This window comes from Nuphar pumila, chromosome 1 (assembly GCF_984573655.1).
Source record: "Nuphar pumila chromosome 1, dmNupPumi1.hap1.1, whole genome shotgun sequence".
In the NCBI taxonomy this organism is placed as follows: domain Eukaryota; kingdom Viridiplantae; phylum Streptophyta; class Magnoliopsida; order Nymphaeales; family Nymphaeaceae; genus Nuphar; species Nuphar pumila.
Window position 1 is genome coordinate 4,593,185 of NC_143249.1, and position 17,930 is coordinate 4,611,114.

General features: G+C 37.7%; 2 protein-coding genes across 3 annotated transcripts; both read right to left on the reverse strand.

Annotated features, from left to right (window-relative positions):
* Positions 1–2,467: 2,467 nt before the first annotated feature.
* On the reverse strand, positions 2,468–16,512 carry LOC149847747 (uncharacterized). Of its 2 annotated transcripts, none has more exons than XM_089998511.1 (4): positions 15,929–16,512; positions 15,050–15,157; positions 12,893–13,079; positions 2,468–2,854 (listed from the first exon to the last, which is right to left on the reverse strand). In XM_089998511.1, the coding sequence occupies exons 3-4, from the start codon at positions 13,076–13,078 to the stop codon at positions 2,681–2,683; spliced, it is 360 nt and encodes a 119-aa protein (XP_089854637.1). In that variant the 5' UTR covers position 13,079; positions 15,050–15,157; positions 15,929–16,512; the 3' UTR covers positions 2,468–2,680. The 2 variants fall into 2 exon arrangements, with proteins under 2 accessions (XP_089854637.1, XP_089854611.1); XM_089998485.1 differs by having other exon boundaries at positions 12,893–13,086.
* Positions 16,513–17,107: 595 nt separating this feature from the next.
* Positions 17,108–17,539, reverse strand: LOC149847748 (uncharacterized). The gene is made up of 2 exons (XM_090002161.1): positions 17,328–17,539; positions 17,108–17,216 (listed from the first exon to the last, which is right to left on the reverse strand). The coding sequence occupies exons 1-2, from the start codon at positions 17,537–17,539 to the stop codon at positions 17,108–17,110; spliced, it is 321 nt and encodes a 106-aa protein (XP_089858287.1).
* Positions 17,540–17,930: the final 391 nt, after the last annotated feature.

Consider the following 17,930-nt stretch of genomic DNA (forward strand, 5'->3'; position numbering starts at 1 on the left):
TGGCAGGGGCAACTTGTGAATGTCACGAAGTTAAAGGTGTTGCATAAAATTTCAAAATAATAATAATTAGTTAATTTTTGTATATTTATTTTAAAAAGTCCTGACTCTTGATATTAGGATTTTTTACTAAAGGTATTTTATGGTGAGTCATGAAACCAATGTTGTCAGTATCGGTGCGTATCCTCTGGTAGATATAGTATGGCAGATAATCGATATGATTCACCCCTGAATCGGTTATTTTTTAATAAATATAAAATTATTTAAAATTATTTTAATAGCTTTAACACATGCCACATTTTGATTGATATTCAATATTTTTAATTGTTTTTTAGCTGATTCAGCACGATTCACGTGAGTATCAGTATCGGCCTGAATGGTTGGCCAAACGATACATTGCTGAAACTTGCATGAGACATAACCTTTCATAAAAGGATTTGTATGGAGGGTCATGTTGCTAAAGGGTATGACTTTTCATTGCAACCTCTCTTTCTATTTAAGGGTTATAAATGGGTTATTGGCATCATTCTTAAAAATTAATATCATTCCTTATTTTAAATATTTTAAGCATGGTTTAAAAACTCGCCAATTTGACCCAGTGACTCGGTTCGGATCGCCCAATCACCGGGACAAAAACTAGATGCAACTCGGCTTTTACAAAACTCAGCCGAGTCATGAGCTGACTCGGTGGTCATGGGCGTGTCATGCATATATATACATATATAATATAATATAATTATTATGTATATTATATATAAAAATAATGATACATGTATTAATAAAATTATATATTAAATATATTATAAAAATATCATATCATATATATTATATATAATATATTGATAAAATACTATAAAATATAGATAATATATTTATATATTCTATATAAAATATAAAGTTAACATGACCCAGCAGAGTCACGAGTCACTCAAAGAGGGAGCGATGAATCACCGGGTTTTAAAACCTTGATTTTAAGTGTTCTTTTGTGACCTGACTGCAGTAGGAAGATCATTTTATGTATTTTAGAGCTCAAAACAAATCAAGTTCTCTTTGTCATAGTTATTTATGATTTGAATTGTCGTGCAAGCTTACTAGAAGTACAACAAAAAGAGCTAGCTGCCAAAGTCATCTCACCAATGGGGTAAGAATAGATTTTTTAGTTATATCTAGAAAGTGCTTAATATGATGCATTTTAATAAGTTGATTCATTATGTTGTTTTCTTCAAAATTCTTTGAAATTTGTTTAGTCTCGTATCTAAGGAAAGAAATTTTAAGTGGTTTAAGTAGAGTCCTTTCTCTTTTTTTTAATACTTCGGAAACCCATATGTTTTAGGGTGGCTTGTGGAAGTTTTAGGAATGGAGTTGACAGCCTCAAAGCCGCATTTCAACACCATTCACAAGAGGATGTTTATGACAACTCCATCCTCAATGGCACGTTTTGGGAAAACCATATTTTTGCGTCACATGGAAATGGTGCTTCCATCTCAATGCAAAGTGAGCCAAGTGCACCCAAAAGCCCTCCGTGACATTAGTAATTCCAGCCACTTGATGCCTTCGATTATTCCAATTTCCCAATTCCCTCCAACTCCCAGTTCTCAAACAGACAAACGAAACAGCATGGTATGCTATGGGGATCTACATTTCGTTGGAAAAACATCAATATAACTGGCTCATTCAGCATACAGGAGGATGGTCTGAACGTGCTTGAAGAATGAAAATGCAATTCTCTAGAAAACTGACTTGTAAACATACTCTAACATAACCAACAGCCTTAAAATGGCAAATTGATCCAAGGAAAGCATAAGATCAAGTTTTCTGGTACTTGATGCCTTCGATTATTTCAATTTCCCAATTCCCTCCAACTCCCACTTCTCAAACAGACAAACAAAACAGCATGGTATGCTATGGGGATCTACATTTCGTTGGAAAACATCAATATAACTGGCTCATTCAGCATACAGGAGGATGGTCTGAACGTGCTTGAAGAATGAAAATGCAATTCTCTAGAAAACTGACTTGTAAACATACTCTAACATAACCAACAGCCTTAAAATGGCAAATTGATCCAAGGAAAGCATAAGATCAAGTTTTCTGGTACTTGATGCCTTCGATTATTCCAATTTCCCAATTCCCTCCAACTCCCAGTTCTCAAACAGACAAACAAAACAGCATGGTATGCTATGGGGATCTACATTTCGTTGGAAAAACATCAATATAACTGGCTCATTCAGCATACAGGAGGATGGTCTGAACGTGCTTGAAGAATGAAAATGCAATTCTCTAGAAAACTGACTTGTAAACATACTCTAACATAACCAACAGCCTTAAAATGGCAAATTGATCCAAGGAAAGCATAAGATCAAGTTTTCTGGTACTTGATGCCTTCGATTATTCCAATTTCCCAATTCCCTCCAACTCCCAGTTCTCAAACAGAAAAACAAAACAGCATGGTATGCTATGGGGATCTACATTTCCTTGGAAAAACATCAATATAACTGGCTCATTCAGCATACAGGAGGATGGTCTGAACGTGCTTGAAGAATGAAAATGCAATTCTCTAGAAAACTGACTTGTAAACATACTCTAACATAACCAACAGCCTTAAAATGGCAAATTGATCCAAGGAAAGCATAAGATCAAGTTTTCTGGTACAGACTTGGCAACAACCTGACCATCAGCAAAATCATGCTTCTACTCCTTCCTTCTTGGGGAGCCTGTTTCCAGGAAATGCATTGCGGGAAATGTCAACGAGAGCCTTAAAGCTGTAGGGCTCATGCATGGATATTTCTGACAGAACCTTCCTGTTGAGCTGGATGTTCTCCTTTATCAACCCATGGATGAAAGTACTATAATTCACCTGCATATAAAAGACGATCATTAACATTAATAGCAATCTCTCTCTCACACACCAACGGGGCTCTGCTTGTCTGGTAGGAGCAATGAGTGCAGATAACCTTGTATCCCAATGGTATGGTTGTATATCTGATGGGTTCCGCCTAACCCCAGCTTGCCTATCGAAAATCTCTCTCTCTCTCTCTCTCTCTCTCTCTCTCTCTCTCTCTCTCTCTCTCTCTCGTGCCAGACCCTTAAGGTGAATAAATTGTTTTTTCTTTTGTCATCTAGGTTTCTTCTTTCATGATTCTTTCTCTAATGATTCTTTTGTAAAGAAATCAAATTCAGTATATCTAGCCTTATGTTTATCATTAATCTCAAAGTGGGTTTGCCGGGCAAGGTCAGTATACCCATGTCATTTGTTATCTATATCTCCCAATGTACACAAGAACATAGAAGCACATATACTATGTGCTTGTGTCATCAACAAGAAAGGATGGGGGAACGAGATGTCGGCCTCAGTAGACCCATACGTCAAATTTGTTATACCTCCCAATGTGCATAAGAACATAGAAGCACACACACTGTGCTTGTGTAATCAACAAGAGGGGACGGAGGGAATGTGATGTTGGCCTTAAACACTTGCATCATTATGTAAACCATGCAAATGCTAGACAATAACTCACTGCATTAGTTGTTTAGGGCAATGCCAGCAAATAAGGCTAAAAAGATGCACAGGCGGTTGGCTCCCTGAACATTTACTAAAAATTAAAGGTCAACCACAAGATGGACTGTGAAAACCAAAAAAGGTCTTACCTTCTCAAGAAGGTAACCAGAACCCATGAGGGTTGTAATCAGCCATCTTTGGTGGTACGTCCTAGTAATGATGCAATCTTGAGCTATGAACTATCAACTTTGGAAATTGGCATACTGGGATCTAAACAAGCCTTCATCTACAACTAAACACACACCTACTTTTCTCAGCAATCGTGCCTTGCACACTAACACAAGGACTCAATAAACAAAGATCAAGAATGATTGAATTGATGCTCTAATTCAACTAAACACTTTGAGAAAGAGCTAAAACCAGAAAACAATAAGCATTCTTGCAAGCCAGTCAAGAAACTCAAGCATGACACACAAAGAGGGCATTTTGTTCATATCCTAATAAGGGTTTAAACTTTAAACATCACAGCGCTGCTGCAGTAATTAGATGCAGGTTCAAGTGGGAAAAAGGAAGACCATTCTTCCAAAACTTAACAGAAGTTAACTAGAGGTGGTATATCAATGTGGCCATGTGCTTATCCCTAAAAAGTGAATAAAGAATTGGAATTCACAAGCCAACCTCATGCAGATGAGATGTGTTCTGATAATGATGATACAAGGGTTAGCCAGTGAACATGTACAACATGGAGGAGGTGGGAGTATGGAGACTTACACAAAAACCCTATGTTAACCAGGAACTAAAATACTTTTTTAATTGATAGAATAGTTTTAAAGCATCAACGTCACCAGAAAGCCAAATACACTGATAGAATGTTTTTAAAGCATTGATTCTCGAAGTTGAAAACATCAAATACATTCAAACACTGTGCGTTATAACTTATCAAGACAGGTGTTCATTATGTGGGAGTTTAATCGCCAAAGGTCCCTTAAGTGGTCCTCAAGAACAGACAAGGAAGAAATCTTAAAACATCAGTCACAGAGATTGCTATTAGTTCAGCATGATGATTAAATGCTGGTTTAGTTATAGAAGTGCTCTTGAAACATCAAAAATAGCAATTTCAGATAAGAGGCACATTTAAAATGCATAAAAGCAGGAGAATATTAATAACAGCATTATCAATTTTATATAGGAGATCCTAACAACATGTGTCTGATACATATTCACTGGAAGCATTTTGCTTTATGGGGAAACTTGCTTCCCCAGAAGCTAGCTTCGGATGCGGGAAACTCCTCACTTCCCCGAAAGGAGGGGAAGCCTTGGGAAACCTGCTTCTAAAATATGGGAAATTTGATTCCCTTTAGTGGGAAGCCTACTTGAATAAATGATTTCATTCATAATGAACGAAAATACATAAAAGAAATAAATACATAAGAGTCTCACTACAATACACTAAAAAACACACAAAAGAATCTAAAACTACCAATCACTCTATCACCCACAATAGACACACACACCCCATATATAGAGAGAAAAGAAAGAAAGAGATAGAGTAAAGGGAGGAGAGAGAAAGTTCTCTCTAGCCATTGGACTAGAAATCTAGTTGTTGGGCTTAGTTCCCAACACAAATCTAGCTATTTGGCTGAGTTCCCAATAACTAGACTGTTGGGCTTAGTTCCCAACATAAATCTAGTTGTTGGCCTGAGTTCCCAACAACTAGTGTAAAGTCAACTCAATGAATATATATGTATATATATATAATATATTATATATTTACAAAAAGGATAGAGTAATTCTAACACCGCCCTCAAACTTACTGTGACACATGGTGAGTTTGCAATTACAAAGAAAGAACCCATTACATAAAATGTCTTCATTTACTTCATCAAGTTATTGCATTTGTTACAACAATAGCAACAACAACAACAATAACAACGCCTTCATCCCAAACAATTGGGGTTGGCGATATGAACCAAAAAGAAAATCATTTTGGGTCCTCCACATGAATCCTTCTCCTCCAATCATTTCTATCCAATGTCATGTCCTCGGTGAGGTTCAAAGCATTCATATCCTTTCTTATCATCTCCATCCAAGTCTTCTTAGGCGTACCCCGACCTCTTTTAGCTAATAGATTTTCCCATTTCTCCATCCTTCTAACCGGAGCATCATAAGGCCTTCGCCGAATATGCCCAAACCATCGTAAACGATTCTCACTCATCTTATTTTCAATGGATGCAACGCCTACCTTCTTACGTATTTCCTCGTTCTGAATCTTATCTTTTAGTGTATTTCCACACATCCATCGAATCATACGCATCTCAGTTACACTCATTTCTCCATTCCATTTGTTGCTTCCTTAAATTATGCTCTTGATCTTCAATCATATGCTCCATTATATAAAGGGTCTTTAGGATCTTCAATATTTGAGAACCAGTAAATAAAGCTAACAAAACATCTCAACTATATACATATATATCATAAAACATAAAAGATTTCAAAAATAAACTCTATCAGTTATATATTATGGAGAGAGGATGGCCAAATGCACCAAAAATATAATATATAAAAAATATTTAATTAGACAAATTAACATTTTAAAAAATTATGTTAAAAAATCAAAATTTTCAAACACAATAGTCATTGAGTGACTCACTTCAATTAGATCATTTTAAGATATCATAGTTCTTAATTCATAAGAGAACATAATCGCATATTATCAAAAAGATAAATGCTGCATAAAATATCTCAAAGATAAGCTCATAAATCATTAATTACTTCAAAAATGTATGAAAACATGCATTATTCAATGTCAATACTCATCGATCACGATTAAAAGGCATCGATTTTCAACCACCATCAATACCATGAAAAAATAACTCACAAAAGAGTTTAAATCCCACAAAGAAGAGTAAATTACTCAAATTTTCTTTCAAGAACAAATTATTTTACACAGCGGAAGATATAAGAAATGATTCATGTTATTCAATAAAGATTTAAGAAGATACAAATAATCATGGATCAATTAACTATTACATTTTAGAAGCCATATTAACCATACAACTAATACATATATGAATGAAGCATGCAATAGTTTCGAATCAATGAGAGCAGGGAGAGACGAGAAAGTAGAGAGCAAGGAGAGACAACAACAACTATGCCTTCATCCCAAAACAATTGGGGTCAGCGATATGAACCAACACAGAAAATCATTCTGGGTCTTCCACATGAATCCTTCTCCTCCAATCATTTTTATCCAATGCCATGTCCTCGGTGAGGTTTAAAGCATTCATATCCTTTCCTATCATCTCCATCCAAATCTTCCTAGGCCTACCCCGACCTCTTTTAACTAATATATTTTCACATTTCTCCATCCTTCTAACTGGAGCATCATTAGGCCTTCGCCGAATATGTCCAAACCACCGTAAACGATTCTCTCTCATCTTATTTTCAATGGGTGCAACGCCTACCTTCTTACGTATCTCCTCGTTCTGAATCTTATCTTTTATTGTATTTCCACACATCCATCTAAGCATACGCATCTCAGCTACACTCATTTTTTTAATATGATGTCTCTTGGCAGCCCAACATTTCGTACCATATAGTAAAGCGGGCCTAATAGTCGTTCTATAAAACTTTCCCTTCAACCGCAATGGCATTCTACGATCGCACAACACTCCAGTTGCATTTTTCCATTTCATCCACCCAACCTTTATCCTATGATTTACATCTCCATCAATTTCTCCATACTTTTGAATGATAGATCCCAAATATTTGAAACAATCATTCACCTGTATTTCATGCTCACCAAGCTTCACTACACTCCCATCACTACTTTGTTGCTTACTAAACCGACATTCCATAAATTTTGTCTTACTCTTACTTAACTTAAAACCTCTTGCTTCCAATGTCTGTCTCTATAATTCTAACTTAGCATTAACCCCAACTCTAGACTCATCAATCAAAACAATATCATCAGCAAACAACATACACCACGACACATTTTCTTGAATTGATCTCGTAAGCTCATCCATCACTATAGCAAATAGGAAAGGGCTTAAAGCAGATCCTTGATGTAACCCAACCGTTATAGAAAAATTGGTTGTCACCCCTCCACAAGTGCGGACATTGGTTACTACTCCTTCATACATATCTTTAATTATACTAATGTACTTGAGAGAAACACCTTTCTTCATCATAGTCCACCAGAGAACATCCCTAGGTACTCTATCGTATGCCTTCTCCAAATCAATAAAAACCATATGCAAATTTTTGTTCCTCTCTCTATTTCTCTCAATAAGTTGTCTAAGAAGATGTATAGCTTTCATAGTTGATCTTTCAGGCATAAAACCAAATTGATTCTCCGATATCATGACAACCTTCCTCAACCTAGACTCAATCACCCTCTCCCAAAGTTTCATAGTATGACTCATGAGTTTTATACCACGATAGTTTGTGCAATCTTGTATATCACCCTTATTCTTATATAGAGGCACCAAAGTACTCTTCCTCCACTCATTAGGCATCTTATTTGTCCGCCAAATCTTGTTAAAAAGATTTGTCAACCATTCTAAACCTTTCTCTCCTAAGCATTTCCAAGCCTCGATATGTATACCATCTGGGCCAACTGCCCTTCTTGATTTCATTTTCTTCAAAGCCTCTGCAATTTCTTTCTTTTGAATCTTGCGCATGAAGTCACGATTCATCTCATGAAAAGGAATGGACAAGTCTCCAAGATACTGAGCATGACTTCCATTAAATAGCTGATCAAAATAATCTTTCCATCTCTCCTAAATCTTCTCATCTTTGACTAAAACCCTTTGTGTTTCGTCTTTGATACATCTAATCATACCCAGATCCCTCGATTTCCTATCTCTCATCTTTGCAAGCCTATAAATATCCTTCTCCCCCTCTTTGGTATCTAACTTGTCATAAACCTCCTTATATACCTTATCCCTCGCGTTTCGAACTACTTTTTTAGCTTCCTTCTTTGCTATCATATACTTTTCCAAATTCTCATTATCACGACTCTTACTTAGATTTCTATAACACTCTCTTTTAACCTTAATAGCTAATTTGACATCCTCGTTCCACCATGTTGTATCCTTACTTAACGGTGCACCGCCTTTAGACTCACCCAATACCTCCTTAGCCACCTTTCTCATGCCACTCGCTATCTTATTCCACATTGATTCTGAATCCTCCTCGAGACACCAATCAGCTTTCTTAATTACCTGCCCTACAAACATTCCTTGTTTAGCTTCTTTCAGTGCCCACTACTTAATTTTAGGATCTATCCTATGTCTATCCCTTTTGCGGCATTGTTTAATTCTAAGATCTAAAATTAAGACTTTATGTTGTGTAGCTACACTTTCTCCCGGTATAACCTTACAATCGATGCAGCAAGGAGAGACAAGAGACAAAAAAAAGGAAGGTCCTCGACCCTAATTATGGTTAGGGCCTCCCTATTTTCCCCAAAAAATTGGTCAAATGGGGGCTTTGATCCCCATTTGACCATTTAAAAAAATGGGTGTTGAAGTGTATACCTCAAGGCGTATGAGGCGTGAACCTCAAGGGCTTTGCGCTTTTTACATGTGCCTCAAGGCACAAGAGGCCTCGCCTTGAGGCGATACGCGCATTTGGAGCCTTGTGGTGCATTTATAACAACATTCATAGTATTTAAAATTTTAAGAAACCATATATTCTTGCAAAATATAATTCTCATTATGATATTTTTCAAAAATATATATATTCACAATTGAAATATATATTTCAAGTAAACATGTTTACGTAAAAACATATGTCAAAAGACAATAATTTCCACAAATTCTAATTTTAATTAATTTAAAAACATATTCATTTTTAATAAATAGCCACAATATTTCAAATATATTTTTAAATATAAGTCATAAAGTCTAAAGTAGATAAACCAAAGAAAAATACATACGGAATACAAGAGTCTTGAGTCCAAGCCATACATCATTTCAAATCTTTATTTTGAAGCACAAACACGAACAAGATGCCAAGATGCCTTGTTCTGATACCATGTCACGAAATAGCATGAAACCCAAGGCATTCCAAATCGTAGTCCAAATGTCAATCAAAATGTATTTGAATACTAACAATATGCAAAACTTGATACAAGTTGTATGAATAAATGATTTCATTCATAATGAATAAAAATACATAAAAATAAATAAATAAATAAGGGACTAACTACAATACACACAAAAGAACCTAAAACTACATATCACTCTCTCACCCATAATAGGCACACACACACCATATATAGAGAAAGAAAAGAGAGGAAGAGATAAAGTAAAGAGAGGAGAGAGAAAGTCATCTCTAACCACTAGACTAGAAATCTAGTTGTTGGGCTGAGTTCCCAACAACTAGTGTAAAGACAACTTTAGTTGACTTTACAATGAATATGTATGTATATAAATATATATATATATATACAAATATATAATATATACATATATATGTATATTATATACATACAAAAGGATATAGTAATCTTAACATTTATATCACTTCATATTTGTCTACATGTCATTTCTTATTTGCTTCTGTATGTGCTTCATATTACTTTCTATGGGTTTCATTTTCATTTTTCATGCACTTGCATAATCGCATCCTACTTCCCGTTTAGCACTTGTTTCCATGCCTCCGCTTCATGCATCACTTCTTGTATCCATTTCTTTTCCTGGTAACTATGGTCTGATATAGATCATCTATTGGACCAACTATTCAATAAATAGTTACACAATTCTGACACAAAGAAGAAACTTATGAAAGCCATCAAATTTCTATCAAATCCATTTCATAGTCAGGAGGTCTAATGAAAATGCAGAAACTGTTCATGTGGCAGAAGAGAAAGATGAATCAGCCCTCATGAGTTGTAGAACTTAACCTACTGTAACAGTTCCCTTCAACTCCCAAGTCTGTTTCACGCTGCTTAAGGAGTACAAAATTATCTTTTGATGACGATATGGCTGAAATTGCCTAATCATGGATCCCTAGTTGTTTGAACCCCTTAGATTCTCTACTGTGTCACATTCACCATGCATTCACTAGAACTGATGCTAGCATGCATGCAGATGGCAGAGAGAGAGATGACATTTCATACATCCATTTTGCACATACGATTATTTGTTCAATGCATTTAAAACACAAGCCTTTGGTTGAATAAATAACCCAGTCAGCTAGTCTAATGCAATCTAAATCAAGAATTGAGATAAGCCGTTGACCAAACGAGCTTCATTCAACAATGTCACAAGGAGCCTTTGCTTAGCTTCGCATAACAGTGTCCACATGACACTGCTACTGTACATGGCATAACACATCATGGACACATCTAAAAAAAAGTTGAACATAGTCAAAGACATGTCCATGTCTGTGTTTGAGCTTTCTTAATGATATTACATCTTAACCTTGCTGAAGACTGATATTTTTTTAGTAACTAATCTCACCAAAATATACAACTATAATACAAGTTCCTTGTGAAAGCATTAGATATAAACAGAAGCCACATGAAGCTGCCAAAAGCTATTATTAGCAACCATTCACAAACTGTATAGACTTCAAAAGGGATAGCATAAGATAAGTTATTGGAGTTAAACCCATAACGACTTCCCATAACTTGGGAGTCCCCAAAACTAAATTGAGGCCGAATCCAAAAAACTTCAAATAACCAAGGGAGCTGTAATGTTCCATCTAATTGGATCTTAGGTCACTGAGACATGCTTCTTGGATAACCCAGTTATTGAATTACTTTCATCAAATTACAAGAAAAATAGTCTCTTAAAAGGGATAGATAATCTATTATTTTGGACTTCCACAAGCATCATCAGCATCTCCAATTAAGCAATCAAATCAATTGTTTAACTAGACGATATGTGGTCTCATTCAAATAGCAATCATTACTAACTACATTGGGTATCTAACAGGACTTGTAAGATTAACCTTCCAAAACCAAGAACTATCTTCTCATAGTCAACAATACTCTACACCACAAAAATCTCAAATTCTTTGAATCGACAAACATCTAGAAAATTTCTATCAGACTCGAACCCATAACAGATAAGCAATCTAAATAAACATTAAAAGACAACCCATTACCTTTCCACACCCTAATCACACGAAAACCAAAAAGATAAAAACGAGCAAATCGGATTCTACACCAAGAAAACTGAAATTTCTTAAGACAAGCAGGAACCCAAGGTGGAAACCACACCTTTTGAGCATAGAGTTCGAGTTCAATGCGTCAAGAAGGACAAGCTAGCCCATGAAAAAACCCACAAAAAGGCAACCTCGCACCCCATAAGGCATGTTTGGGGAGCCAAGGAGTAGAGGATGGTCCAAGAAAAGTGTAATTCCATTGCTAGTGAGAGACCAAAAAATTGTGTCCTCATGATGTGAGAGAGAGAAGCTCAATAAGAAAGCCATCCATTGTTGATAAGCCAAATTTGAGGGCTCTCTACACAATACAATGTCCTACATGTCTCCCGTGGCAGACCAAAAATCACACACCAAACTATATTTGTCTCTATCAAGAGCATACACCAAAGGATAAAAGTCTCTTAGTTTGATGTCACCTTACCAAACATCTTGCCAAAACAAAGTATGTTAATCATTACCAAATTTTACCCTCTCCGTACACACCGGAACACGTGAATTTGTCTTCCGGGGAAAACACACAACACCCTCTCGAGTAATAGTTACAGCAAATCAGCAGAAAACAGAGTGGAAGGGGAGGGGTGATGAGATATCACTGTCCCCATTTACGATGAGATCAACTAGAATAGAAGAATAACATAAGAGAAACCAGAAAAAAAAAACATAAAAATAAGAAACTGCATTAAGAGTGGAGCGCAAAATCAGCCCTGCACTCCCTTATCCAATCCATTGGAAGACTAGGCCACTTGAGGCGAGCCCTCCCACTAAGTTTCATTGCAGCTGGTTGTAAATGCCCTCAATGTCACAAACATTGCTGCGGAAGATATGATTGTTATGCTCTAACCATACGAGCCTCTAAGCCATGAAGACCCAAGTTCACCAAAGAAATTGCCAACGGATGCCCTTGGGGCTGGTATGCGGTGCGTTGAGGACTTCCTTAGGAAAGTATCCCAATCCGAGAAGACATCACTCCAAGCATGGATCAACAAAGTGCAGAAACAACACTTCCAAAATAGTTGATATGTGGACTCTTCCTCACAAAGGCAAAGCTAACAATGGCACCGTCAAACTAGTACCAACATTACCAATCCAGCAACAGTTACACCAAAATACCAAAATGGAAGAACCCAGTACAAAAAATCCCGAAAGAAAAGTAACCAACGAATGCAGAGAGATCATATTGAAAGCAAATAGAATAAGGAGGGAGTGGTGTACACATACCCCATGCAGGCGGGTGCCGGCGTTGATCCTCTCAATCCAGAGGGAACGCATGTCCCTCTTCTTGTTCCTGCGGTCTCTGTAGGAATACTGAAGCGCCTTCTCAACGCGCTCCCTCGCTATGCGTATGCAATTTTTCGCCCTCCCTCTGAACCCTTTGGCGAGCTTGAAGATCTTGTCCTTGTTCATCCTTCTCTCTCTCAATAAAAACATGATATTCAATCACATAAACCATCAGTTATTGCATGACATTCATAATTACATCACTCGTGTGCATTAAAACATCAAAGTCATTCTTATTTTAATTCATGGCATTCCATTTCACATTCATTCATATACATGATAATCAATTGCATAAATGAATGAAACTAACAAGTTATAACATACTCTAAAGTGAAGCAAGAATACAAGCTATCATGCAATGCTATCATTCACTTTCTTTATACTCAAAAGAAAACATGCACATGTCCAACATATGACTAAGGCATGTATTATTTCAAATACGTATTCACATGTCATTTATCAGAATATTTATGTACTTTGCAATTCAAATATCATAATAGAATTGGTCATATCTTGACTCTTCCCGTGTGCCTCGCACACACAAGCACCTCACGTGCATCAACCAAGCCTTTGGCTTGTAATAACAGGTCAAATCATATGACTAAGCATAAGCATACCTTTTTCATTCACATGGAACAAGATTCATATGCAATAATCATGTAAACATAAAAGTCTCTACATATTCACAATATATGATTATGCATATGGAAGCAGTTATCCTAAAAATCTAATTAATTGTTCTCATCTGGTACAAAAGAGGGTATAGACATCCAGAAACAACCATAGGAGTATTCATTATTCTATGTAATTTTTAACACCCTCGTATGACTTAACTAGGTCTTTCCCGAGCGATTCAACCCTGCAGTGCAGCGGTTGGGAGAACAAACTCATGGTCCCAGGTCTTAGACTACGTTAAACCAAAATCGCCAACGAAGAAGTCGGGCATGCATCTCTAACTCTAAAGAGTTGTGGTACTACCACCTAGGACTCACTCGTAGACCTGTCCCCTAACCTCCGTGGGACAGAGACAAGAGGCACCCTCAACCCTCGAAACTCAACATGTCCCACGAGGGTTGTACTGCCCTTCCCTCTCCCGAGAAGACACGAGATCGGAACGGATCCAGCTATCCCAGAGAGCTCAGCCTTGTTGGCGCCTCAAAATGGACCCATGGTCCGGGGTTATCTTCATTATTAAGTCATAGATCAGAGCCAAGCATTATATTCTCACAAGAAAACCCTATCATGCCCTCATGCATGAATTCAAAAGTCTATGTCACTTGCATAACTTAAACTTATATGCTCTCATGCATGATATCAAAGTCTATGCTACTTGCATAATTCAAATTTACATACTCACGCATGATATCAAAAATTTATGTCACTTGTATAATTCAAATTTACATACTCATGCATGATATCAAAAATCTATGTCACTTGAATAATTCAAATTCATATGCTCTCATGAATGTTCATAACAAATTTGTATTCATTTTCATGCATGACTCTATCATGTCATAATCTACTATACATGCTCACATGCATGATTCATTTTTTAACACGATTGCATGCATAGTTTAATCTCAATTATGCTTAACATAAAATGCAATCACATAAACTATTATAATTTCAGGTGTAAAACCATCATATCATATTTGCACACATCACAAGGATATTTAGAAAGATGAAATCACATTCATAAACACGATACATTCATTTTAAACATGTTTTCGCAAAGTAATCATAGATATCTACAACTAAGTGAGCGTGTGAACAGAAAAGTGTTGCATCCAATAAGGTAAATAACATATGATGTGTTTGCATCACTTACTCACCACGGGAATTTACCCGATTTGCATGCTTTTGCATTTGTATTTTTCTTATTTATTTTTGCATGGCATTTTTAGCCGCATGCGATGCTTAGTACTAAGCATCACGCAATTAGCTCAGTTACGTACCTGCAAAGCACAAATATACAAAACAATACAATACATTTCTACGTTGTGCATGTGGTTCGAATTTAATGTACGTACAAACTAACTTTGAGAATCCATCATACAACATGAATAACGTTCTGAAACTTTAGTTTAGAAATCCTACCTTTTCAACGCGACGAAAAGTAAAGCGAAACTCGGTGTCCTGGAAGTCCAGTGCGAGTGCTACTCGACACGATCTACTCGTCCCTCTCACAAGCAGAGAACGCTATAGCTGCACTCACACAACGACCAGCTTATTTAAATACGATCTTGTATATGAGCGATAAAAACAAAAACAAACTTTCGTAACCCGATTTTCAAAAACCTCACAGCGATACCCTAACAAGTTCAAAGTAAGTTTGGAGAGCACCCTAAGGTCGCACACTACCCGCGCATCAACCCAGTGATGGCACACACATCGAGTTACCCGATTCTAATGAAATGTACATATATACACTCATTAGAATCGAATCCAAACCAATAGAACAAAATGGAAACCGACGACGCAAGGGATACCCCTGCTGCCATGCAACAACAACCCTGCACAATTTCCAATGCTGGGAATCGGCACACAAATGAGCCGTTCGCCAAAAACCTATAAGCAAAAACAAACTCAAAAGAGGGTTAAAGCAGCTAAACAGTAAACTATAATTCAAAACTAACGCATATATGCAGTTCAACACGAAAATAAAATGATCCCGATTAGTTAGGGACTCGGATTTGTAAACGGGTAACATGCAAACATTCGAGAAAACCCCGATTAGGGTCATGCGGCTAAGAAACAGAAGGATAATCTAAATGATTTTTTTACGAAGCAATGAACCCCTGGCTGGGGCCATTCTTCCGGCAAAAACAAATGTCCAGCCACCTACGGTGGCTCGGGTTCTACCCATATTAGTGAAATCAAACCCCAAAGAAAACGAAAATTATGATTCACCGGCATGCTTTGCTGAACAGAGGAGGGAAAAAGAGTAGGGGCATTTGGATAGGGGTAGTGGCTTACCAAAAATCAAGGCGTCGGTGGTGGATACGCAGGGAAACACAACGGCAGGGGTGGCCAACACAGTGACCGGCCGCAATGGGTGGTGGCTGCCTCCGGTCGATGCTCGGACAGAGGGGAATGCGGCGACAGATCAGAAAGGGGAGAAGAAGAAAGAAGGGGAAGAAGAAAAAGAAGGTGAGGAAGATGGGAAGAGGAGGGGCGTCGGCGATGGCCGGCGTTCGGATGAAAGGGAGAGAGAATAAGGTGAGGAGAGGGGTCGGCTGGGGGTGTCAGCGACGACGCTGCTCCGGCGAGGCCACAGACGGGTAAAGGAAAAAGAGAAGAGGGAGGAGGTGGCACCCCAGACGAGGCTCACGGCAGCGGCACGGGGCGGCGACAGAGATGGAGTGAGGGAAGAAGGAAGGAAGGAGGGATAGATGGCGTCGGCCAACGGAGGTCGGCGACGGCCCGGCTCCAGCGAGACTGCAGATGGGGAAGGGAAAGAGGCGGAGGCGGTGGTGGTTACGGCGATAGCACCCGGCTCCGGCCGGCTGCGGACGGGGAAGGGGAGGAGGCGTCACGACGGCAGTGAAAGAACAAAATGAAAGGGGAAGGGAGAAGGCTCGATTAAGGCTTTTACGGGGGAAAGGGGGTTTAACGGGTCCGGAGCGGACCCGGTTCGGACCGACCCGATGAACTAAAAAGAACTTTATAAAAACAATAAAATAAAATAAAAATAATGATAATAATAACAAACAAAAAATAATCTATGTAAAAATCAAAGCAAAAATAAATAAAAAGCTAAACTAAAATTAAGTGTATTTAGCGAATAACAATCTTATTTTAGACGAAAGTTTGGGTCTAAACAATCTTTTATTTATCGCAATTGTTAAAATGACCATTTTATCCTTTTTTTGTAAGAAAGATAAATTAAACATATAAAACACACAAAATTGAAAACAGATAAAAACATGTTTTAACTCGAATTAAAGCAATTCCTTTATTTATTTTCTCTTAAAAATTTATAGGTTTTGCATCATACCCTCCTTAAAAGAAATTTTGTCCGCGAAATTTTTACTCAGATACAAATAACTGAGGGTACTTCTCTCTCATTCATGCTTCGGGTTCTCAAGTGCACTCCTTGGTACCATGATGCTGCCAAAGAACCTTGGCAAAGGGGATGGTTATAGTCTGTAGAACCTATTCTTTCTTGTCAACAATGCAAATAGGCCTCTTGACAATAGATAGGTCCTCTTGAATATCCATATCCTCATACTGAATGATGTGAGAAGGGTTGTGGACATATTTCCTGAGCATAGAAACGTGAAAAACATCATGAATCTGCGAGTACTGCGGTGGTAACTCCACGCGATAGGCTACCTTGCCAATCTTTTCTAAAACCCTGAAAGGACCGACATACCTTGGACTAAGTTTACCCTTCTTTCCAAAACGAAAAACGCTCTTGGTAGGAGAGATTTTGACGAACACAAGGTTATCAACCTCGAAAGTAAGCTCTCTACGACGATGATCTGTGTAGCTCTTTTGATGACTCTGTGTTGTGTGCAAACGATCACAAATAATTGGTATATTGGTGAACTGCCATAGACGACTCCACGCTGCGGTTATCGACATCATCACAGTAAATAGTCGATCTACACGGCCTCCCATGGAGTGCCTCATAGGGTGACATGCCAATGCTTGCATGATAGCTAGAACTCAGCGAGAATCATGTGACTATCCCAATCGCCTCTCCAATCTAAAGTGCATGCTCGAAGCATATCCTCGAAGGTCTGAATGGTCATCTCAGACTGACCATTAGTCTGAGGGTGAAATGTCGTGCTAAACTTTAACCTCGTACTCAAAGCTTGTTGAAACTGACCCAAAAAATGTGAGGTAAAATGAGTATCGTGATCAAATATAATCGATATAGGCACACATGCAAACAAACTACCTCTTTAATATATAGATCTGTCAGACTCTCACGAGTCTGAGTCACACAAATAGGCAAGAAATGCACTGACTT